The sequence below is a fragment of the Aquila chrysaetos genome, chromosome 21, assembly GCF_900496995.4.
Source record: "Aquila chrysaetos chrysaetos chromosome 21, bAquChr1.4, whole genome shotgun sequence".
Taxonomy (NCBI): domain Eukaryota; kingdom Metazoa; phylum Chordata; class Aves; order Accipitriformes; family Accipitridae; genus Aquila; species Aquila chrysaetos.
The window spans coordinates 18,389,570-18,416,053 of NC_044024.1; the positions used below are offsets into that span (position 1 = coordinate 18,389,570).

A 26,484-nucleotide genomic window follows, 5' to 3' on the forward strand; every position below is an offset into this window, starting at 1 on the left:
AAGCTTGCATGATAATTTCAACAATGTTCCTGAGCTTTTTAAATTACCTTCCTGCTGTGTCCTGGAGACAACTCTGTTCTAGCTTTCATTTTCAGCAACTGACTTTATTAATATAATTTTTTACACTGCAAAAAAAGTTCAAAAATTTAAAGTTTTAGGAGTTTCAAAAGGACTTAAGCTCTTTTTTTTTCAGTAAAAGCTAACGGAAAGTTGTCCCCCCTAGAGAAGGTTACCTGAGAAAGTGCACTATAGAGGTTTAATGTAGATACCAAGTTTTACATATCTGTACCAGAAGCGAGATTATTTTTATGGTACAGCTTCTATTATATTCCCAATTTAAATAAACTCCTTTGGCAATCTGGATGTTATAACTGCATCTAATCTAGGCTTCTCCAACAGCGTCACAGTATGTCAGTTAGGTGTACAATTTTTTACATTCTTAGCCAACCACAGCTATGCCAATAAACTGTCAAGCTAGGGACAGTTTTTCCACAGAGGCAACACCGAAGCATTACATGGGCTGTGCCAGAATTCAGTGGCACCTGCTCTTCAAGCCCGAGCTGGAAATCAAAAGGACTTGGAAGTGTCTGCAAAACATTAATTTTGAAGTCTTTGGCTGTCAGCTGCCAGCTTTAGTGAACATGTTTCCTCTGGCAAACAGAAATCAGGTTCCTGTGTGGAAAAGGGAGCAAAGATGCATTCCCCAACAATTGCTGCTCTACCTTCGCCCTATCCTTCACAGCACCAAGCAACGCTTGATGGGAAAATGCCATAGAACTTCATGTGAAATCTGGTACAAAAATAAATCAATATGATAGATCATCACTGAATGACTGGCAGCTGTTTGGGGGGAAAAAAAAAGGAAGCCTCTACTGCTCTACTGTCAGAATACTAAAATAACACACAGTTCTGACAGGTATCTATGTGCATAGCCCGGTTTACCTATTTTAATGTAGATTTATAGAAAACAGAGGTGCAAAGGACTTCACATGATCATCTATTCTTCCTTCTTCCAAATGAAATCATGGCTGGCATCCCTTAAAAGCTCCCAGCAGCAGAGAACCTACAACAGGACTAGGCAATCCCTACCACCACCACACTACCTTCACAGACAGCTATTCTCTCAGTCTAAATTCTTCTGCTGCAATACTTCTTGTCCTTCTCTCCATGCATCGCACACTTATATCTGACAATGAAACAACATTAAAGATCATCTCGCAATACCACAACAATTTGTGAGTTTGAGCTGTTTGTTATATTTGTGTGAATAAATTCAAAACAACACTTTAATGTTAATTACATGAACACTGCAAAACTATCGCATTGAATTTGTTCTCACATATACCTCCAAAATAATTTCCACAGTCATTTCCAAAGATTCTGCTCTTGCACAAAATGAGACTTGGTGGCCCATACCAACAAAAGACACAGAGAGATTCATCTCACCCGACCTGACACATTTGTGTCTGAAATAGTTTTCTATTACAGTCTGTTATCAGACTAGAATGTTTAAATTTATTCAGCTATTGATATTTATCCTTCCTGACACTGTCACGAAGCAAGAGACTGTAGCAAACATATAAAGCTATGTTAAGCAGAAGAGGCACGATTTTGGAAAAAATCTCAAGAAGAAAACAGGTCCTATTCCAAATCATATTTGCCCTCATTTCTGGCTCTGAACAATCTTAGAGAGGCTCATAAGATATTACAACTATTTACAGTTTTCCGTGCCTTGCAAGAACATGTGGGCATTCCTTAAACTCCTTAAATATCATTCTAGAGTCTTCTTGATGTCTTCTATTATTTGACCTCCTATTAAGTACCCCCTTTCCCTCACGATTACGTGACTGATACCCTATTTCCTATTTTCTCTTCAGTAGATCTATTGGTTTTGCTATGAAATAACTTAATGATTCCAGCAAATAAGCTTTTGGGTGGTCTCACTGGCAACTGAAAAAATAGCACAGCTGAAATCACTCTAATCACTGAATAAAGGTTCGATCCTGGCTCTCTACTTCATGTTACGAACTGCATTATCCCAGGAGGTGTTGACCGGGAGGCAATGAGGTACTTCAGGAGGTCAGGTCTTCCTCACAGAGACAAGAGTTGCAGAAAAGTACTATTGAATAGTCAGCGTCTTCAGAACAAAGTGGGGCAATCTAAACTTCGCACAGCCCTGACTATTATTTGGGATAATTCAGACACAATTACTGCATAATGACCAACTACTTCTACCAAAGGCAAAACTTCTCCATTCTCCAAACATTGTTTCATTTTAAACCTTTCTACTGTAAGCTTTATGCAGAAAGCCTTTCTCGTGTGTTGCCTCACTGATACCTAACTACCTTTCTTATCTTCTTACCACAGGCCACAACACATAAAATAAAACCACTGGAACTAAAATGCCATATCCTCACTGTTTGTTACTCAGAATGTTTTGCCATCAATCTAGCAAAGGTTTTAATTGCTTTCTGGAAATAATCCTACCATCATCTCATTGAACTTTTTTCTGATGCATTAAGTGCTCTATAAATAGCTCTTCTGACTTCTAGTAGGAAGGCTGCCATTAACACTATTGTGTATCTCGAAATATATGAATGTAATTGCATTTTTTTGAAAACCGTAATGTAGCTTCTGATAATGCTACACCTATCTGAAAGTATCATTTCCAAACTGGGAGGCTCAATTTGCTTGAAAATTTATTTGAGTAGAAAAGTAATCAGTAGACAGACAGAAAGGTCCAAAGGGCAAATACAGCAGAGGCGGGGGAAACGACGGAGAAACTTTTTCCCCTTCTTAGATCTTTTATCACACTTTTTTTTTTTCAGCTTTATTTTTCATCTGATGAAGAATATTTTCTTCCTGATCCAAATCCAATTTGTATATATAAAAAACCTCACCCTTTATCGATTTTGCTGTGGTTCAAAATGGTATTTTTACAGTGCAAAAATTTAATCAATACAGCCTGATGAATCTGGACTGGTAATGGTAAACATACTAACAGATATTTCATTTCAGGCAGCCAAAGCTCTGAAAATTGATACCCCTGAAAAGGATTATTCATTTGCCATTGGGTATATCTCTGTTTACCCAGCCATAGTACTGGTGTAAAGCAGAATACAATTATGCTGTGCTTGCCACACAAGGGACTTCAGCTGCAGAACCTGTCTCTTTCTTAGAGATGATACAGGTTGGCAGGTCGGACAAGGCCTTTGTGGGAAATGTTTAAAATAAATGAGCAGGAGTGCAACCTAATAGCAAGGAAGATTAGACTGACACAAGGGTAAGCAGAACCACACAGTATTCCGACCAGGACATTTTTTAAATACCACGTCTCCCAAGTAACTGTGGCGTTTCCTTGTCAAATTTGTCCTGCTTTGTAATTTCAAGTTGTGATTGTTATGATTTCAAGTTGTACGTGTTGTAAAGCAGTGAGATTACAGTCCTCACTGGAGATTCATACTCTGACTAACAAGCTCTGAAATCCTTCACAATACATTGAGAACCACAAAAGGAAATGCCATGCAACGTCTACCTTGTTCGATATTTTATTTGATCAGGAGACCAGCAAGAAAGCAGTCTAGAACAATCTATCGTCAGCAGTAATGAGTGAGATGAAAGCTATGAAAGCTATGCCTTTGTGTTCACTCGCAGAGGGGAAAATGCAAACCACAGTTCCTCGGGCTGAAAAGCCAGTTGTGTAGGAAAAATGGGAAACCTGTTGAGTAAGTGACAGACCATGAGAATCAGGAAAGCCATGAGGCCTATGATAACGATGAGAAACATGGCAGAGCAACCAAGTAGCTTTGTAGGGCAAAAGGAAACGGGCAAAGAGATGGCTCAGTAGGTACATTTAATAAAGCTGTCTCACAGGTACAGCCTGAACTAATACAGCGTCAAAAGAAAATAAAGATTTTGAGACCCTATTTTCAGCAAAGGTTCACCAGATTGCCTGAGTGGATCAGGATACATCTTTAGGTAAGCACTAAATCTTTCATGATACACAGAAGTACTATTATTAACACTGACTAAGGGCTCTGCTCAGAGCATAAAGTTTTCCACAATTATTTAATGAGTAAATTTGATTAGTAATATTCAGTAAAGAAGTAATGATTTATTTAAGCGCTTTTGCAAAGAGTAGGCACCATCTTAAATTCACTGGCTTACAGGATGACCTTTGAATATGGGTCCACTCACAAGAATTGCTCCAGCAAGTGCTTACCTCACCCAGGTTATGTGCTGTGTACATTAGAAGTACCTGCTGACTTCAGTAATGGAAGATGATATATTTTACTTACTGTATCTCTGAAGGGCTCAAAATGCTGAAAAGGTGGGCACCGGTACTACTTCGCAACATATTACAGGAACATCTATTCAGATTCACCTGTGTAAAAGCAATGGCAGCCCCCAAATGGCATAGATGCCATTGCTGCTCCAATTGATCATAGAAAGGAGACTGGATGCTTTTAAAAGGACGTACTTCCATTTTCACAGACTTTTTTTTCAGGGAAGAGCCAGACTACATGCACAGACAGAAACAGTGGATCAACTAAAAAAACCTCAGGAACTCTGTGTTCCCAACAAACAACTTCTACCACAGTAACAACTACTATGAAAAATTAAAGGTCATTACCAGCTTCTAAGTAACATCTCAGTTTCACAATCAAAAGCAAAATCAGCCGAAGAGGCTGGCCTTGCTTCCTCTCTTTTTAGCACAAATAAGCAGTTTCTTGGACAAACTCAACAGCCAGGCGTAACAAGCTCTTTAACAAAAGCAAGGAGTGCAGCCTCAATTAGCAAAAGTCATGCAGTGCTCAGTGACCGAGCACGAACACCGCTTACATGGACAAGGAGCAAACATTTCTATGTTCATTGCTGCGTTCGTGAAGATGAGTACAGAGAGAGATGAAGCAGCTCCCAGTAAGTAAACCATAACTTCTACCGTGTCAGCACCACGAACAGAAATAGCAACACGCATCTGGCAGCTGCTGTTCCGTCTCGTTGCTGCTAAAGCAAAGTTGCAGCTCATGACTTGCATTTTTCCTGCACCGGGGAGAAGCAGCACCTTGGGCACACGACCCTGGCTTTGAAGCGAGCACTGCTATCGCGCTCCTCGGTGGCCGTGGTACAGCTGCAACAGCGCTTTGCAGATTTGAAGAAGTGAACGAGCGTCCTTTGTTATTTTGCTCGCTCTCTTCCTTCTACGCTGCCTACATTTTTCCACTAAGTCATCACTTCGCGGTCCCTCCTCGCCCGTGCAAACGCTGCTTTGCTGAGGCAGTTCTGTCATCCCCAGGACATGCTGCCCGGTCACATACTGCTCAAAGACACCCTGCTACTGCTCGCTCCGCAGCGCTGACAGAGGCACCGCCGGGCTGGCCACCCTTCTTCAAGGCAATTCCGTAACGAGCGCATGGGTGACCAGAGGAGGAGCTGGAAATACAAATGTGCCATGTGAACAATCGGCTTTCTGCAGGCCATCAGAAAATGATTTTGGATCACAAGGTGATAGATACTATTTTAATAATCTGTTTATAAAACAGCCAGGGCTTCCTAAACCGAAGAGCGACGTGCCCAAATGTACACTGCAGCTACAATACACAAGGAGTTTGTGCTCTATCACCATTGAAATGTTCTTGCATAATTACTATAAATTTAATTTTATTTAAAAAGCATTACTTGAGCCTAAACATTTAAGCTAAAGTCCTTAAAGAGGGCAGAGACCAGGAATTCCTTAGATGTCTACATATATTACCCTTGCAACAATCTACACAATCAAAAAGCTTAAAAATGCAATATGTAGGAGAAAAGAAAGTTCCCATGATTTTGTGACTTTTAGCAACAGCAATTTCCTATTTTCAGAGGTAAGTTAAACTTTGTAGACTCTGCTGCATAAGCATACTGAAATGATAGCTATTTTTGTAGAACTCTTACCACGACAATAAAAAAAATATTATAAATATCTGCCTTTCAGGGACTGATACAATGTATTTTGCACAACAGATGTTCTGAAATTCACTGAAGGACAAAACCTTTAGTTGTTCTAGGGCTTTTTTTGTACTCTTGCTCTAGCAATTCCCATTTGTGCTTTTCCAGCTGTGAGGAAGGGAAGCTCCCTCCTAACACAGGAACCCTTCTTTACATGTTGGTGGTATGGACAACATGTCAGAGTTTCATCACTGGACTTGGCTTAGCAAATTAAAAGTTGAAGATTTTGTATGTTGCTACCGTTCTGTTGTCCATCCAGGCTGTTTTTTCCCCTCCACTGCAGCACCCACAACACCAGCAGAACATTCCCACAACTCCTCTACTTCGGAGAACGCTTTTGTAAAGGGTTCTTGTGGAGTACAGGCCTTTCATATTCACAATTTCCATCCTGATATTTTCTTGGATACAGAGTATTCACAAAAGTCCTTTCCATACTATATCCTGTCAGTTGTTTTACTATGGTTCTTAATCACTGTCTAGGAGATTGACTACCATGTGGGCAATAAGGTTGAGATGCAAAAAGGGATGCAGGCACTTAACTACAACCCTAAATGTCTACATCCAAAATTTAGACCCTTAAACCCTTTGCTCAGCTTACCTAATTTGGAGGTGCTCGAACCACTTTGGCACCTGAATTGCTACTAAAATCCCACTTATTTGCTGGGTTTTGCTACTAGATTATCACCCAACTAGAGGTCCTAACAGCTTTATGTTAAGCTCTCTAGTTTCACAATCTGCATGATCTTACACAGGTGTTGCCTAAGGATCCTAATGAACATCACCGTCAAACCAGATCTACTGGAGGTGGCCTAGCACAAAACACACTGAGGTGGACGGTTCCTGGACACAACAGACTCCCTAAAGAGACACGATGCCATGCCTAGAGAGTGGGAAGTCTCCGATAGCTACGTAGAAGGTAGGATAAACAGCACCATATTGCTGTCACCACAGCAATTTGGGTATCTCGCTCCTGGACAAGGGAAGAGCTGCCGGGATAGAAGCATCTGAAATTGGCGTCTGTGGATTCCACCCAGTGGAATAAGTAACACCTTTTTGTGGATTAGACCAGGATTTACAAAAGCTGACTTAAGTAAATGATGTTTACATTTGAATGAGAGATATTTCCAATAATTGCTGAATGAGGTGCAGACAGCAGTAGATTAAGAATCTTAATTTTCAGGAAGAAAAAGGGAATGAAAGAGCCATTATTTTTGGCCTATCTGCAAAATAAGCAGCAATCAGTTGAAAAACATCCCAAGTTTCCTCATTGTATATCTCATACCCTTGACTTATCCTATTTTTTAAATCAATACATGACTACATCAGGTATTTCTGGTTCCCTCTGGACTGATTTCAACATGCGGGAGAATTAATTTTTATTGGAGTGCTTCTTCACTGCCTTAAATTTCTCATGTTTTAAATTCTCCAGCAACACATACTAAGTGTTCCAATCTTTAACTACTAAGTTTTTAATAGAAATCTTGCTCACCAGATACCTTTTTGCAAACTCTTGCAACTCGACAGGAGATACAAATCAAACTAGCCACACATCGTTTTTTTTCTTTTCAATGAAATATACAGTAGTAAGAAGAGTCTTTCTACAATGTCAGACAATGTACAGCAGGGGAAACTTCAATCATCCTTTTAATTAGCAGAGCAGTAATAGTCAAAGCTCCTCACAAATTAAAGGAAGAGGACAGTTAGATGAAATTAAGTAAGTCCATCATTTCTTCAGAACAAAACAATGAAGGATGGTTATAGTGTAATTAAAAAGTTCTTGAGATTTGTCTAAAATAGGGAGCAGAGTAGAAGTACCAACATGGAACAGAGCAGTCTATAGAAAATGCATGACAGATTACATCACGTATTGAGGAAATTTCAAGGCTATTTTCACTACCGTGAGCTGTTTGCAGTGAATATCCTTGTCCTTGGCAAATGAGAATGACTGACACCCATAATTTGCAATTTCCTAAACCTGAAGAGTTTTCTGATTGCGATGAAATGGTTTTACCTAATTATTTTTTCAAGTTGCAGTTTTTGATGTTTAATTTTGAAACCAATTTGAGATGTCTTGAACTATATTAATATACTGTATTATGCCTTCATTTCTTTTTGAAGCACTTTGCTTTAAAAAATGCATACTTCTAATGATTTTTAAATTACTCTACTCTGCACATATCAATTTACAACAATTACAACATTTTGCATTTTTCAAAGCACTTCAGTTTTAAAGAGGTTTTATGCTTCGCAAGATACTGAGGAAGAGGCTGCTGATCCATTTTTAACCTTTGTAAAATTACTACCAATCTTGCTAGAGAGAGCTTAACCAAAAATAGATATGCTAAATATATACCATCTCCATATAATCATTTTAGGATGAATGTTTTTGTGACTAAGAACTGCCAGTATTCTTTTCCCAATCATAATTAGGTTGCTTCAGTGGTATAAATGGATTCAGTGGAATTATGACAAATGTCCTGGAGTAAGGAGGACAGAAACTGGCCTACTTTGGCTGAATAGAGTCTAGAGAAACGAATACGGGACAGGATGTCAGAGGCATCAGCTCTGTCACAGATTTCATTACTTTTCAGTCTATAGTATTTTAGGCATAGTGCTGCAATTAATTAGTGACTCAGGGCTGGATTCTCACCTGAAACACACTGGGATGGCACTGGTGGCATCACTGCAGTTACACTAATTTATGCTAGCTAAGGCTCTGCCCCACTGAAAAACTCTGTCATCCATTTTCTTTTGGTATTTCCCTCCCTTACTCTCAAGGCTCCATGTTAAAGGTGTGTGAGAACAGAAGATGAGGGTTTTTTGTTCAGTTTGTTGATGCTGCTCCTTCAATTAGCCAGAGCTTCCCTTGTACCTGACACGAGTAGTCAGTACTCACAAGTTTGATTTCGTCTTTCTGAAAAGCACTGCCTATACGCCTCAAAGGGAGATGACTCATTAACATCAAGGGATTTTGGATGACAGCCTATAAATAAAGCAACAAAGATCCACAGACAGTAAGTAGAAAGTTGACTATACTGAAGTCCTGGTGGCATTAAAATAGTGTACTATCAGTCTTCCATCCTACTGTATTATTTTGTCACGTATGCAGTAAATCACACCCATACCGCACAGGTCAACTAAGCCGTAATGTTGAAGGTCTGAATAATAACCGATTTTCACATACAATCATAACTGGATCCAGTATGGTGTAAAGATGCTGAGACTCTGAAATATTCCAAGGATTACCTTTTCCGGCACAGGTAGTTTTCACAAAAAAAAAAAAATTATAATCAGTCTCACTTGGAACAAAGTATGAAATTCCTACTCTCTATTCACAGTTTTTAGAGGAGGGGGGGAGACTAAATGAGAAACAGAACCCAATCTCTTGTGTATCTCTCTCAGGCACGTCCACTGTCAGATGGCTAAACTGTTAACGGCCAAATGTCTTTGGGCGTTTTTGTGCCACTTGCCAAAGGACGACCAAACTAGGAAAAAACCTGAAATTAAATGAGCAAAGTGACAAACAATATAGTAAGGAATTAATTCAAACACAGAATACTCACATTTATATCGTATTATCATGGGTTTTTAATTTTCAGTGCTTTACATGAGAGAAGGATTTGTTTTTCCACAAACTAATGATTTGAGAGATAAAATCACGTGTTTTTTTTGACAGCATGAGCTAGAGCCATTACAGTGTTTGAAGACGACCTATTTGCTGTACGGTAGGTGTGACTGTTGGGGTCAACGTCTTGGACAATGTGGATGTGCCAATGTGGACGTCTTGGACCACGTGGATGACGTTGGGCAATCCAACAGTAACAGTGCTGTTGCTGTTTCTTTTGTCTTGGAAACACTTTGGGAATCAAAATGGTGGAAAGACAGCTCTCCTTGGAGATGTCTGTGGACCTCTGCCCAAGATCAACTTTGCTTGGCCCTAACAGCTGTGCCTCCCTCACTTTTAGGCAAAAGCGGACACAACTCTCCTCATTCCTCGCCCAGTCCAAAGTGAAGACTGCAGAAAGTGGGATGGATGACTGTTCAAGGGACAGCTGACTAAAACAACTTAAAGAAATAAAGTTACTGTAGAAGATGATACTGGATCTCTGTGTGTATCTCAACGTAGATTACACCACAGGTAAAGGCAGTAAGCAATGTCCGCTGAGGCCAGCAGGAATGAAAGATTTGATTACATTACTTGAATAATGACTGCAGCATTGATCCTTGCAACTGGAATTACAACAGCTATGTCCAAGGTACAGCATTTGGACGAACTCAGCTGGAATAACTCTGTGCTGCTTCTCTACAAATTTCTGACTGGTATAATTTTGAAGCAGTGAAAGCCATAGCTTGGTTTTGACCTTCAGTGTTCAAGCCAGTTGGCAAATTGGCAAAACAGGCTAATCCATCTCCCTCATAGTAAATACGCACCAGTGTATAATCATATAGAACGATTAAAGCACTTTGATCGTGTTCATATAATAAACGAAATCTTAGGTACAGATAGAGGGTAAGTGATTTTTTTTTTCTCCTCATGTCACATATGGCTGTAGAAAGGATGCCTATCAATGTTGTTTTGATTGGTGTAGCTAAAGATCTGTCAATGTTTTCAGAGTGAAATTCAGTTGATGCTGCCTAAAGAAGGCAAAAGAATCAGAAGCATATTATCTTTCTGTTTGAACGTTAGCTGATAAGAAGAGCCTTTACAAATAGGTGCATAGGTAGCAAGGCAAAGCCTGAACGAAAACCACGTCATCTTTGGGATAGGCAAATTGAAATCTGAGCAAAATCTGAAACAAAATGGCTTTTCATGGAAGTTCAATATTGCAGGGTAGAAAGAGGCCAAACATGTCTGTAACAGATACCCAGCTAAGAATATTGAAAGGCTGGATCTCAACAGAGCTGAATAAAAAGACAGCATAGGTTGTGTCCTACAAGTAGCGTAGGAGTAACAATACTAAATGTCTGAACATCCTTCAAGCCATACTGAGCTGCTCTTATTGAGAACCAATTCAAACATGATGAAAACATATCCTGACAGCTGTTTTGGAGTTCTGTAAGAGGATTTTCTGGACCTCAAGGGATGGCAACTGACCATCAAGAACTTTGGATCTAGAAGGAGTATCAGAAGGTGGTGCAGTGAGATCAGTTTTTGGCAGTGCACAGGTCAGAGCAGAGACTAGGCTGGACATCTCTGTTAAGCTGACTAGCCAAAACTGGCTTGGACGGTGTGGAACTGTAACAGTGTTGTGGCTCTGTTTCTTTTGGTCTTGGAAATACTTTGGGAATCAAAGCTATGCAGAGAAAGTGAGCAGGTCTATGCTACACTGGAGAAGGATCCTGGCTTCAGGTGTCTGATGATAAAAATCTTGAAGCACTTCAGAATTACCACTCTTTTTGCTAGAAGCTGGTGTAATGCCCACATCAGGAGAGGATGTCAATGATTTTGGCAGCAAGCATCTGCTCTCCCCAGCTCATAGCTGTTAACAGGATGCGTTGTAGCAATGCTACAAAGGTGCCCAATTGCCAGCTAATCCTTATACATAAAAGATGCTCAAGCTGATAGGTCATGCAGGACAGTTTAACTAGACCAGTAAGTCAGATGGACTCTGGACTGGTTCTATGGCAGTTAATTCAGTGCCACACAGCTTTTCTCCACAGCTGATAGTGTAAGAAACATCTCTAACACTGGAGTTATTTTTGGGTAGAAGAGTAATCCTCAACTCTGAACATAAACTAGGGCTGCCCTAGTTATACCAGCCTTTGGAGTACGATATTATCTGTTGAATTATTCTGTTCTATTGAATAAATTAATTCCTTAAGAACATACATAAAGCCTAAAGAAAAAGGAAGAGCTCTTCAGAAAAAGTATTGCAAAAGTTCAGTGGACGATCTGAGACATTTAGCTGCCGAGCCAAAAAAGGGGATAATGCCAGAATTCACATTCTTATAGGGAAGCCTCCAAGATGGACTCTGCAATACTTTGGTGAGTCACAGCTATGGCCTCCCCATTTTGACAGTCCCTTTAGAAACCATGCCCCACGTGAGGGAAGACTAGAAATAAATCCAATTCACTCCATTACTCTGCTTTTGTGCATGTGCTCCCTCAAATATTTAAATATAACTATATACACATTTCACCTTTTTTAAACTAGCCACTTCTTATCAACCAATTAATTCAACTACATCACAGTTCAGTGTTTGTTGTACCCAAACACTCTCAACATGCAAGTTCATGTAGAATCTGAACTGAACAGTCCAGTAGATTAGAAAAAGACGTTGTCTTTAGTACAGCAACTGTGCAGAAGAGCAAGTATATACAAGAGGAAGTAACCGCTTGAATGATCAGGCCATACAGCCTTAGCGAAATGGCATTTCTACAACTGTGAAAAATGAAACCTGTTTCATAAGAAACACAGGAAAGATGAGTTAGTTAACGTGTAGGTATCCTCTTTTGTCTTTCTTTAATCTTTGAATATTTAAGCTTGGAGTTTCAGTGTCCCCTTGATGTAATTTTTTAACGAAACAATAGGAGAAGAAAAAAGCATACTTTATGTGGTCAGTCATACTTCACAAAAAGCCTACCCCAAACCCAAGAAATACATAATTTTTTTTCTGGCATTCATTAGTCTTGTGGATGTGGAGATAGAAATGGGGGAAGAGAGAGAAAGAGAAAGAGGGTGGGTGGAGAGAGAGGGGGGTCTGTATGTAGCATTATGAGAAGCAGATGTATTTCAAATATTGGCTCTTTTTATAAACATTAAGGACAAAAAATATAGTGACTTTGACAAAGAATTTGACAGTCTCTCACCTCACAGAAAGAAACACAACTGTAAGACTTTTCACCTATTCAAACTGGGAGTAAAAGGTGCACTTTTTAGCAGAGAGGGTCAGGCATAATGGAAACAATTTACCTAAGGACATGGTAGACTATCCTTCATTTTCAGTCTTTGTGAGGAGGTTAAATTTCAAAAAACTAAACAGAAATTATGAGTGTCAAGCAGAAGCTGAAGGATGATTTTTTTTTTTGTTGTACATCTCCTACAGAAAATCAAATAGCATGAACACCATGGTCTTTTCCAGCCTCAAAATCCATGAATGATTCCAGATCTCAGGCTGGGGCTCCAAACATTCGCAATCTTTCAGGATACGCATGGGTCACACAGTCACCCTTCATCTCTGGTCCTCCACGTCCACACTGATTTCTGTCTTTCCCCAGTCTGCCGCTTGTAAAATGGAATTTCTTATTGTTTGAAGAGCTAGAGATGGGCAGGTAGGGGAAGGTATCATAGAGATGGCTTATCCCTCTTCAGGTGGGCCACAGTGTGTCTGGGATAATATACTCAAAAACATTCTGGCACCTTTGCTATTTCTCCTTTTTTAAAGTACAGCAAGATATATTAATTTCTATTTAGGAAAAACATAAAACTTAAAATAATTTATCCTTTTACTTTGAAAGCATTTGGAATTTGCTGGGGAATGCAGAAATCATCAGGACAGGAGCCTCTATTCTTCGAGGTGATACAGAAAGGCAAATTTTCACAGTACTGATAATGATGTGGTACAGAGATGGTGGGAAAGTGCCAGGGTTTGAGGCAGGCTGAGAGACTGCTCGTCTATCAGTTGCAAAGCTTTCCTCGTTGTCTGATTCCAGATGAGCAGTCTGCGGTTTACCCTTTTCATCCTCTTCATTGTACAGAACCTCGTGATTTTTTTCCATTCACATATGACAGCTCGTTTATTCTGACCTTGCTGACTTACTCATCCGATGTTTTCCTTCCTCACCAAAATCAAGCTTTACTTCCAGCATGCACAGCAATCACTGATCCTAGGAGGAAAGTCTCAAGCGCAAATGAACATCTGTACTTCAGTCTAACACTCATTGCATTGCTAGAACAATCCTGAATCTAGTTTAACACCTATGAAGAAAGAGATATTTGAAAGGAGAAATCTGAAGTATCTAGCTAGAAAGAGAGATGCCTGTTGGTGGTTGTAAAAGCATCCTTTGATAACTCAGAAGACAGTAGGGATGACGAGAAGTATTTTCCCCACTGGTTGATGGAGGTAAGGAAAAAAGTTACCTTTCCTCTAAAAATTAATCAGAACAGCTTTGGAGGTGAGACAAACACGAAAACTATGATCCTAGCACACAAGATAAAAGCCTCTTCGCTGCAGTTATTTATTAGTGCTTTGTTCCCTTACTTAACATCCAATTGCCCCATACAGCTGACAAAACAGAACTATTGGAGATTAACATCTCTTTTTGAGCTACAATAACGTTGTATTGGAACAGAATTAGTTTGTATATTTAAAGAAAAACATTAGTAAAAAATTAGCAAATAGCTAGCACCTTTCCTAATTATTTGCTTCGTTAATGGAAGTACTACTATATTACTAAACTTCAGCGAATATTTTTAAAACGTAATAAAATACATTATAAAAATGCTAGCAACCGGGCTTTTGCTGAAAGCCAATAAAAAGTCAATTCTTATCAAATCAGGTACCATATCCGACAGTGTCAGCCTGAAATTACAGGCATTAATTTTGGACTCTAGAATGAATGAATGCAGGGCCTTTGTAACAAACACTGAAAATTATTTGCAGGTCGATATTTTGTTGCTTAAAAAGTTATCACGGAGAGGGACATTTCATAAGGCCCAACTTAAAGATCATAACCACACTCTTTAAAGATGTGAATGGAAATTTATACTGTTCCAAGTGTTCTTTTGAATGATGATTTCTAAGAAAGATTGGTGACTTGGACCACTGGTTGTATTCCACAGTATTCAGCAAATCTGTCACTTGCATCTATTCTGTACTGTGATGTGCTACTTATCATCTGAGATTCCGGTTTTGTGAGCTTTATATGGGAAAAAAACAGTAGTACGTACATTGGTAATGACATGCTCCGTTACAGAGTAAAATGTCCAGAGTGCATTCATTTCAAGAAAATGAAACGTAAATGTACAAAGCACATAGGAAATCCATTTCAACTCTTAATCAAATTCAGTGAGATCAAACCTTGATGGTCCTCTAAGAGAGAAACAAGTTTTTATCCCAGCATGAGAGAACGGATGGTCATTTTTGTTTAAAGATTTTTTGGCAGAGCCTCCTTACTCATCAGTCACTGCATTTAGACCTTTTTTTTTTTTTTTTTTTTTTAATCCTCCCAGTCTCTCTCTGAGTTGTGGATTCCCTCATTGCATGAGCCTGATAAGAGCTCAGCATCTCAGGTGAGAGTTATGCTTGACTCCAATCCATGCCAGGAGGCACTTGCACTCTTGCAGGACTACCGTCCTCGCTGTCACGCCATCAAGCAGCCAACAGTCTTGTCACAGAGGAAAAGCTTTTCTATCCTTGTCAACAGAGAGCCAGTTGCTGACAAGCCCATTAAGTGCCATGCCACAGCATCCCTGGTTCATCCCTCTCTTGTTTTTTAAATTCATACTAGCACGCTAATAGTAACTACTTTCTTTCATGCCTCAAAAGAAAGCACAGACGTCATTGAAAAAATAAAACCTCCAGCGTACCTGTTGAACAGTCCGACCCCGTCCACTGCGGTTCGCAGCTGCAGAGTCCCGTGTCCAGGAGGAAAGTCCCGTGCCCCGAGCACTGCTCCTGGCACACGGGAAGCGACGTCTCACAGTTCACACCGCCCCAGCCTGTGGAGCAGTGACATTCCCCTTGAACGCACACACCATGGCCAGAGCACATCGGATCCAAGCAGTCCTCTGGAAAGCAGGGAATATACAACTTAGAGCACAAAGCTTGCACCTTTACAGTGGCTTCCTAGTGAAATACAATGTCAGGGATTCAGATTAACTTGCTGATTTTTGTGCAAATACCCAAACTGAAACGATGTTAACACAAGGAAAAAACAGTCTACGCTAACATCTGTGCAAAAGTATAAGCCAAAACCAAGAAAAAAGCAAGCATGTAGACTGTTAGAGATCACATGATTTTGCTTGTCAAGGATATCGTCTTATTTTTAAAATGCAGATTCCCAAGACAGGTCTACTGGTCCAAGTCAGTGAAGTTTGTGCTTCAGTAGCAGGGCTGGGAAAGAAGTGGACCAATTAATAATTACTTCTACAATTGTGCATTGTGTTTCCATTTGGGTATTTGTGCTCTGTGTTTTATTTACATCTGGGAAAAGGAAGATTTATTCTTTCATCTTCCTGTGGAAAGGAAGCTGAAAATTTGATACAAAAAAAGCGGCCATCCACTAACCCTGAGTAGTGAATCTCTGACTGAATGCTAGCTGTAAAAAAAAAAAAATCTCGAACACTCATAAAAAGTATGTGCTGGGCAATTGCAGATAATGAACAGATTCATAAAAGTCATAACGTACTGATGAACAATTTGCAAACAGACAAAGAGCTAAATTTGTTCTCAATTTGGATTAAACTATTCCTAGTGAAAAATTCAGGAGCTCTGTAGAAGAATTTAAATCAGCTGGTTAGTCCTGTATAATCAGCATATTCTTTCATAAAGGCCCAGCATTTCTTTAACAAGACAGATTTTAAGCAGAACACAGCCTGCCTTCTCTGGAGGCTGCAGGAAGGCTGCAGAGCTGAAGAGGATTTGCGGGGTCCGAGCATGGGAAACAATTAGCCAAAAGCCTATTCATGTTAGATCATGCTTCAGACTAACGTTAAAGAGACACTTTGAAAGTTCTTGCATGTATTTTTCAAGTATCAGCACAAGTACTGTTTTAATAATTAAATTGTAAACTTAACAAACAGTATTTTGTGCTACACAAATGAAGAGAAGCTCTCTGCTTCACTAAGGGAAGACTAAATACTGCAGACGTAGAGATTAACAGCCTCCAGTTCATAGGACCTTTTGAACTAAGAATAAAGAAGTGATGCTTTATCTTTTGAGCTGCTATGCCATCAATTCAAGATCTCATTTCAAGATGTATGTTGTATCTTTTTCAGCCTTCCAGGCTTGTGCACAGCATAATATAATTCTGAAAGAGGGGAGTCAAATGTTTCTGGACAACGCATATCCTGCTAAGCATAGGACAAAAATACTCGGCAATTTTCTCTCATCCTGAGACAGCTCTTTATTTTGCTGACCTTTTAAAGTTAATTGAGTGACTCCATAAACAGCTTAAAAAGTATCATTCACTTTAGTAATGATAATCTGACAGGACAAATTCAAAGGACTCCCATAGCAATGAATACATGTAGCTACTGGTGTTCCCTGGATAGTACATCTGGTACTATGCCTGCTATGTCAACAATGCTGCTATAATAATAAACTCGTATTTACATACAATAATGTAATCTGAATTCCTGACAGAATTACTTCCACTACTGCACTCATTACTTTGTACAATACAGTAAACTGAACAGTCGTGTCATGCACACACTGTTACAATAAAAATCCACTGTACATGGTTGCACAGGTTTGTTTCATCCACCCTATTTCTGCATAATTCCACCTTTTTAAAAAATTTAAATATGTCTCTTACTTCAAAAAGCCAATGTTCTCACACTCTTAGTTTCAGTAGCTGTCTGAGTACGCTTATCTCAATTATTTTTTTCAACCATTTTGCAGGATCACGTTATGGCAAGAAACAAAGGAACTGAAAACAGCAGTCAGCCTCTCACCAGCTACAGGCTTGTTCGGCATCACGGCCTCCGTGAGTAAATCTGTGTATTACTTGCTTTTTCCCATTTGGGTTTTCTTGTTTTTGTCTGTTTCTGAGACTACCAACAACTGAGTATGTCAGACACATTCTCTTGATCCTCCCTTTAAAAACCGTACCAGGTATGTCAAATCCATCAAATCCATCCTGGACATTTTTCTGACTAGAGAATTCAAGCTACATAAAGAGCCTCCTCTGTGTGCTACTCAAAAGAATTACCTAAAATCTATATAGCAGGAAGCACGACGTATGCTGTCACTAGCTTCAGGCTAAGGGGACTAGTGGAAAAATCATCAAATCAGGGCAAGCATGAAGAAGAGTTCTGCCTTCCGAGGCTATGCACAGGGGAAGAAAGTCAAAGCTGATGAGCTATCTCAGAAATGCTAAGAGGCAAACGACAGCTCCTTCTTTCTATAGATGAGGGCAGAGACACATCGGTACTACAACCAGCAAAAGTACAATTACTTGTTCTCAGAATTTCCCGCTTTTTATTAGCTGAGCCTTAAAGGATGCCAGTTTAGTACCCTGAACACAGGCTCACAGTAAAAATGACATACGACAACAGAATTACACAATATGCTCTGGTAAACTGAAACTGTTTGCTGCTCTTTTGGCTTTATATTGTCAGGACATTCTTCGCAGAAAGATGTAACAGAATGAAGAAAAGAAAAAGCTGATTATGATCTTGTGATTACCCTGGGGAACCACCACATCATATTTTGTTTAAATGATCTTCTGACTGCCTTGCTCTTAGCTTTTAGCCAAGTAAAAAAGCCTGCAGAGGCTCTCTGACAGTGTGTGCTAAGGGACTGAGGTGACTGGCAGCAAGGAGGACTGGGGATGCCAGCCACCCTTCCTGAAAAAAGTATCTGAAGCCTGAGAGAAGAAAAGTGGAGACAAACAAATCAAGATGGTCTCACAACTTTTCACAAAAAAAAAAAGGAATCGTTGCTTTCTGGGATGTTTTCCAGGAAAAACTTTTGGAAGATTGAGAATACATTGCTTGCTGAAAGGCAAAAAATTCCACCCAGTTCTGTTCTTGCTACTGAGATTCAGTGGAGGGAGGGAACAGAAATCATCCGAGAACTAGAGTCCTCCTGGACTGAAAGAGAAACTGAGTATTTCAGAGGACTGCCCACGCTACAATTATTAGATAGTCTTATTAAACAACATTAAATAATTTTAATCTTTTAGAATAAAAATATGAATCTTGGAAACTACATGATCAGCTTCTACTGATTGTCACTGAGACCTGAATGCCTTTACCTTTATCTTAACATTACTTCTGTGAGACAGTAAAGGTGCTTTTGAGCCTTCACAGTAAGCTTCTCGCATCTACGTGAGTTCTTAACTACCTTAAAACAGGTTTGGAGATTAAAGACAAAAATCAAACCCTCTATCTATAGAGAGGGAAACTTCACAAACCTTCCTCACAAATCTCTCCTTTGTATCCAGGGACACAGATGCAGACGCCCATGATACAAGTACCATGGCCAAAGCAGGTTGGATCAATACACTGTTCTTCTGGAACATCACACTCTGGTCCCTTCCACCCATTGCGACACACGCAGTGACCTTTCTCATATTCTCCGTTTCCGCTGCACAGCACTGGACAGGAATCTGAAGAAGGCAGATTGACCTTTTTAACGTATTTACATACTTACATAGATTAACATTTATTGCATTTATCGTTCTGTAAAATTGCTTTTCCACTCCAGCCCCGCAGTCCTCCATTTGATTCGAGGGTTGTGACAGGCTGCAATCTTTGAACTAGGTAATGCAGCAGCAATACAATGTCCTCGTCTCCTCAGTCTGCTTCACCAGTATACCTTGATTTTGATCTGAAATGGGATATCTTAGAAGATAAAAATAATTCCTTCCCCTTGATTGGCCTCTGCAGAAAAGTTGCAGTGATGCCTGCTTATGATTTTCAGTAAGATTAATATTTCTTCCCTGTGAACTGAAGCAAGATGCTGCCCTTTTCTTCTTTCTTCTAAGCGGGCTTAACATTACTGAAGTTTTAGCCATTACAGATCTACACGTAAACCATCAATGTGGAAGCTTATTTTACAATCCAGTATCAATTTCTGAGCCAATCAAGCTCTTAAAAAATAAAGTTAATCCTAAATTTGAGGAAACATTGGAAAAACATGAGACTGTCCGGACATCATATGCTGCAGATGATGGGTAATACTGACAGAAACCTCTGAAACAGAAATAAGCTCACTTAACAATCTTTTTAGCATGTTTTTTTTTGTCCTAATGCTGGAAAACAGTCTCTAAGCTGCTTTAGGCTTCTTTTCTATATCCCATTCAAGTTAAGACCACAGAAGCATTTGACTGACTTATGCAATTTTCTCCAAAGTGAAACTGTTTGTCACTTTCAAATAACAGAAAACATTATGCTAAGCTAACACACTTATTAAAAAATGTATTTTACAATCATGGAGCGGATGCAAAGAGGGATGGAGAAATCTATTAACTCTGAAAGTCAGGGAGAGAGAAGTGGTTGATGCATCTTAGCTCAAGTACAGCATAAAGAAACTTTCGATGTGTGTGCTTGCACTGTATCTGTCACCTGGCTGGAAAAAGGAATTTAATCTCCTTTAATTACTTTGAATCTTTGCAAGCCCAGCAGTCACACACTATAATCAAGATCCCTGTCACGCACTGTGGGTCAGTTAATATGAGATTACCTTTTGCACAATCAGGACCAAGGAATCCCGGGAAACAGTGGCAGTGCCCCGAGATACATTCTCCATTCCCATTGCAATTAGTAGAGCAGTCATCCAGGATTTCTGTTTATTCAGAGTTGTGCACAAAGAAAAATACAAATTGGTTGATTTTGAAAAGAACGGCATCTTCACCTCACTCTGCAGGACACAGCTCAACATACAAATAGGTGCAGAAGCAGTAAAAGGCCCATTTTCATTCACAGGGCACATAAAACAAAATTCCTGTTCCAGCAGCTTACAAATATTAGATTTTGTCTTGACAGCTTTGAGATAACAAGCGCATCATTTATATTACACCAAAAAGCTTTTAAAGTAAGTGTTCATGTAAAATTTACCACCATTAAAAGCACTGCAAGAACCAGAGTATTTGCTGAAAAATGTCCACCTTAAACACTTCCTTTTATTGCTGAAGTAATTTGTTTGAAACCTGTTTAGAGAGTAAATTGCCTTCTATGGTGTTCATTTGAACCATGTGAATTGAATTCCTTGGAGGAGGGTAGGATTTCCACTTCTATACAATCAGATGAAAAAAAAATAGTCTTTTGTACAGTGATGAAAGTCAATGCAATAAAGGACTAAGAACTAGATTTGAAGAAAAAAAACCCGCCTTCAATTCTGATCTTAAACTTGCCCATGTTTTATCACACAGCTTTGGATAGTAAACCACTTAACCTCACACATCTGGGGACAGGCTCATATCTGTACATGGATTAGCTGTTTTTAATTTACACATGTATTTCCTACAGGAATTCAGTGGATTCACTGATTTATATGGGTTTTATGTAAAGGATATGTAGCAAATCCAAGGCTAAGATGCTCCCAAGGCTAAGATGCGGAATAGGTCGCTGTCAGGCCAGCACCAGGGCTGAGGGGCTCTGCAGCCCACGCAGGTGCTGTGCAGGACGGGAGAGGGGCTACAGAAAAACGGGAACTGGGACTGTTTTACGGGCTCATGCACTAATGGAAGTGGGGAAGTACCGCTGCCTATAGGAAGATGGGAAACGCGAGTCCTTTCCCGCAAAATAATACCTGTTGGGGAAAAGAAAACCCAGATCCTTTTGAAGAGTATCTGTCTGTGGTGAGTGATTTGGGAGGAAAAACTTTTCTCAAGAAGGGGCATACCATTGGAATATTTAATCTAATCAAATCTGATATACTTCTAAACTCAAACGTAACTTGTCAAAAGATGGATTATAAGCACATCCTACAACTAATATGAATAACTTAAATAAGTTTATTTCGATCTAATTTATGGGCACTTGGACAGATAAGGATTGGCTCCTCTTGAAAACTCCTACTGTTATTTAAAAACGTTCCTTTCAGGCTATCAGTTTATACCAAATGACAGGCATTCGATATGTATCTATTCATCAGATATCCACAACCTGTACACGGATGCCTGTTTCAAAGTCAAAAACCCAGCTCGTTTTCAGAAGTAAATTTTTTCACAGATATGCTGCTTGTTAGTAATTTTTACATATTACTGTTCATTATCAACTCTTCTCTTGCTCTATGTGTAGACTTGCCTGTCTTCTCAGTTTTCCGGAATCACATGGTAAATGATCCCTACATTGCTCTGAAATGAAGAATTAACGGTTTGAAAAGTTACTTCCCCTCGATGCAACGTCCAGTTTGGGCTGGCCTTTATTCAGGCTATGGAAGTACTTGAGGCGTGCCAGATTTTGCATGCAAATTACCCCCCTCAAGGGAAAGTCTGATCAGAGCTTTAGCTAAAGTGTCAGCAAAATCAATTTTGTACGTAACTAACATCGAGCAACTTGAAATACTACCTAACAGATGCTCATGAGGAGAGCATGACTGCTTCACACAGCCAACAGTAACATACAGCAGAGATGCATCCAAGCTCTTGCTCTATTCTGAGTGTTTCAATCTGTGGTCCTGGTTAATTCCTTTGTTGGCAGAGATGTCAAATATGACTCCAGCCCAGTCTAGGGTAAGGAGCGTGGGTCAAGTTTTTTTTTTTGGTTTTTTTTTTGCGGAAACGCCCAAAGAAACCACCGAGAACCATTATGCAAAGAAAAGTATGAGAAGAAGATACACAGGTTATGAAAACACAATAGCTAGCACTATTTTCAAATGCATCAGCAGTAGATTCTTGCATGAACCCTCTTTTTCCCCCAAAAGTCTTCTCGCAGCCATTTCTGAGATTAAGCATAAGGATTCCTGCCTGCACTGTGGCTCTCGCTGCTCCCCCCTCTAAGACCCAGTCTGTTCTGCTTATTGGCCAGAGAAGGGATGGACAGCTTCTTTTTCTCCAAATACAAGAACCACCAAACCGCAGCATTCAATTTAATCCTTTTTTTTTTGGAGAGGGTATGCTACTTAACAATGAAACGTTGGTTAAACCCTCCAGTATAAACACTGCTGTCTTACAGTAGAAATAAACATGAGGGCAGGTATTTGGATTCTGATTTGGACTGGAGTTCGGCCAGGTTTTATGCTCTTCATAGAGCATCTGTAAAGATGCTTCATAAATTGCTTGACTATTATTTTCTCATATGGCATTGAATAATGGCATTTTTTTCTTGCTTGTAAAAGATTCACTTTTCTGAACAGAGCAAATATGAACTTTTACACCAAAACCAGTCATTACAATTCTATCTCTATTTCTAAATTTTTTTCCTGCAAGTCCTTCAAAATCTTGGTATTTGAATCACACTGTCCTGCTCTGCAAGGTGTTTACCATCAAGTAAAAATAGCATCCAATTGTTCTAAAGAGCAGATGGCATGTCCATTACTAGTAAAGACATCTTGCTAAACATATGGTAGAACAGGTTAACTAAAGGGCATAGTGGTTAAAGTCTTGCAACAAGCCGAGACTGTCATAAATACAACACTTTACCTAAATTTAAATTCCAAAGAAACCCTGTGTGTGAGCACTGCTCGCTAAAAACACCGAGTTGCAAACATTTGTCCAACTATGTGTATTAAAAAGGCAGTAGGGATCTGATATTCAACAAGGATGCTGTCTCCTATATTTGCCTTCCGTGTTCCAAACAAAATGGTGCATTCGAATAACTGTATAAAACAACAGCACCCATCCATCGAACAACAATCACAACCCACTCTACAAAAGCTGCCTTTTAGATTTTCTGACTGACTAAAATACTGGAAATAAGAACTTAAAGCCTGGATAATTTTTGTAGGATTTATGGTTCCCATGTAAATAGAGAGGGCAGACATAATCTCTTTTACTTTGAGCAAGTTAACACCAGAAATCACTCAAGCATTTAAGCTATCATATAAAAATCTTCACACACATGAAAACCTCACACTTAATTAATTTGATAACATCCATCTTTAATACACAAATGTTGTTATTTGTCTAATATTGGCATAAACATGAAGTTGCTCCACTGAGGTTAATTAAACTAAGCTGAAATAAAAACTATTTAAGAGAATACTTAAGAGAAGCCGGAATCAAGGTCAATAATTTCTTTACAAATACAGCTTTCCAATGTAATAATCAGAATAACAATTTTATTGCAATTGTTCTTACCAATCGCTGTAGTTAGTACAAACACTTGCTCCACCTTCTTCCCATCGTTGTAGAATGCCATATGCCAAGCTCCTTGATCCATATACTCGATGAAACCTGTCTCTTGCAGGGAAGTTAAGATCAGATTTCTGGGAGCTTGCTGAGGCTCCTCTGAGTGTTTTGGTTCCTGTTTAATTAACTGTTTTCCATCCATCAGTTTTACAAAATCAAACTGAAATAAAAATGAGCAAAAATTAACCACCTAGCAAATTTTTATGAATCTGCTCTGCATGTCTCATTCAAACAGGAATAAACAGTTGAAATCTTAAAAGGAATTGCCTGACTAAGAATTCACCAATGTAGACAGCAGTTGTGTAAGCTAGTCTATTTAGCTTCAGTTCCCATATAAAAAGCGCTACAGCAGGTCAGAAATTTGGCATCAAAACTTGCTGTTTGCTATGGCAGGGTAAATTCAGACTTGCTGCACTAAATACAGCAGATTTACTTCAAAAATTACATCTCTTTAATGGGAATAATTCCAAAATTCCCGAGCTGTAGTTCGTACGTTATGCAGTGATTCCTCTCAAATGCCAAGAACAGATTAAAGAACCTATTGTTCTATACTGGATTTTTAAATGTTTGTCCCTTAATATCAATATTGTATATCAAAACCTAAATATACTTTTAATTTATATTTAATTTTATTAATGCAAATAAGTATCTATTTTTTACCTGGAAGTTCTTAATACCTAACCAAGTTGATGCTGATTACTTTAAGACCAGTTAACCTCAAAGCATCAGAGATCTAAAATTTTCCATGAACCCCTGTTCAAGAAATGTGTATATTTCTCTAGGCTTTTCTAGGCATTCTGATTTCAGGAAAGTTCAACTTCAGCTCAACTGAAGACCCAGCTTCAACTGAAGTCAATGACAGCTAAAAGCACTTATTTCTAAGATCAAAACTCTAGTAAATAGTTTTTGAGGTTAGACTGGATGATCTCCAGAGGTCCCTTCTAAATAATCTTTCCGTGATTCCATGTATAAGTTTATCACACTCTATGGAGTGTGATCCTGCTGTAAGAAAGCTGAAAAATCTATTATACATAGAAATGACAGCTTCATTTGCCAAATACATTAAGCCTAAAAAAAAAAAAAAGCTGAGTGTGACCAGCAATATCGCACATTCTTACTGCTTAGCTAGGTTTTCTCCTGCAAAATCCCTAGGAGTAAACACTCAGAAATAATCTTCATATTAGAAAGCAGAAGCATTTTTTTTTTTCCTATTACCTCTTTATACCGACTATGTAATCTGTTTGTCTTGATGAAGTCATAAAAAGATTAAAGTGTTTTGAAATGATCTGGTACTTCATCCCACTGCCCCCGCGAAGAAGATGCTGGAGCTGCACAGCAGCACAGCGTGTACCAGTCCGGGCTCCCGGACAGTCACATCACGGCGGTCACAACTGCTGACCTTTCTGGTACGACACTGTCCCTTCCTCTGAGAGAGCGTGGTTTCAGCGTGTAGCTAGACCTCAGTAAAAGAAAGGGATAACATACTGTTTTTGTGGTTACAGCCAGTCCCTTCCTCCCCGCTTTGAAAGTGTTTGTGAACATTCGTACCCGCTGCTGTTTGAAAATGTAAGCATGATAGAATTAGTATTATTTCTAATTACCTGAGTGTGAGTAGGTGGAATGTTTCTTCTGCCGTAAATTCCCAGCAGAGAATCCTTCGCCAGTGAAATGTTAAATTTCAGGTACATGGGGTGATGTATAGTAATCTGAAAGCGCCAGAATAAACCAGGGGGGATCGTCTGCATAACTTGTGCTCCAATCTCAACTTCTCCTGTGTCTATGGCCCGTCCCTTCTGAAACACTGATTTTCCAGAAACAAACAAAACAATCAGTTGCATATTCATGGTGGGTGAAGATAATAGGTCACGAGGTATAAATGTGCCTTAGCTATATCAGAAGATATTGAAAACAACCTCTAAACAGAGGGCTTTTCACTGAAACCATTGCATTTTTTTTATTCAACTAGTTGAAAAATACAAATAAACTTGCACACAATATTTACGAAAGCAGGTGTCACAGAGCATTTTTGCCCTGGAAATCTTGGAATGCTTTACTGAATCTAAAAAGGTAGAAGTGCTGCTGCGTAAACCATGGTCTTTACCTATCAGCTATGCAAACAAAACCCATTCGACTGAGAACGCACAGAGAGAAGGCAGCGGGAGATCTTCCTCTGGCACGTATTTCAGACTACTGCTGAACGGGCATTGCATAAGCTACACAAATGGACACCAGTGAGGACAGAAAATCCATCAAACCTGGTAGGTCAGAGCCCACATCCAAAGCCTAGAATTCTATTAATCACCATTCCTAATGATTTTATTATGGTAGTGATAATCTAGTCCTGGAGAAATAAAGAACATCGGTTTTGGCTTGGTCTTTCTGCATGAAAGCATAACAGGGGCATGAGGATAGGGACAGGCAATCTAAAGAGAAAACTGGCATAATGTCACAATGCCTAACAATAAATTTGCAGACATCTACAGTATGTAACTTCACACATGGGTATGAGAGAGCTGAAATAGAAAGGGAAATGG

The 26,484-nt window shown here is 39.3% G+C and overlaps 1 protein-coding gene across 9 annotated transcripts in view; it reads right to left on the reverse strand.

The window, feature by feature from the left end:
- TENM1 (teneurin transmembrane protein 1) overlaps positions 1-26,484 on the reverse strand; it is a 349,493-nt gene that overhangs the window by 109,371 nt on the left and 213,638 nt on the right. For all 9 annotated transcript variants that reach the window (XM_041119091.1, XM_041119089.1, XM_041119090.1 and 6 more), the window contains 5 exons: positions 25,552-25,751; positions 23,900-24,110; positions 20,341-20,442; positions 19,070-19,264; positions 15,519-15,719 (listed from right to left, as the gene is read on the reverse strand). In XM_041119091.1, coding sequence (XP_040975025.1) covers positions 15,519-15,719; positions 19,070-19,264; positions 20,341-20,442; positions 23,900-24,110; positions 25,552-25,751 — 909 coding nt within the window. The remainder of the gene's footprint in view (positions 1-15,518; positions 15,720-19,069; positions 19,265-20,340; positions 20,443-23,899; positions 24,111-25,551; positions 25,752-26,484) is intronic.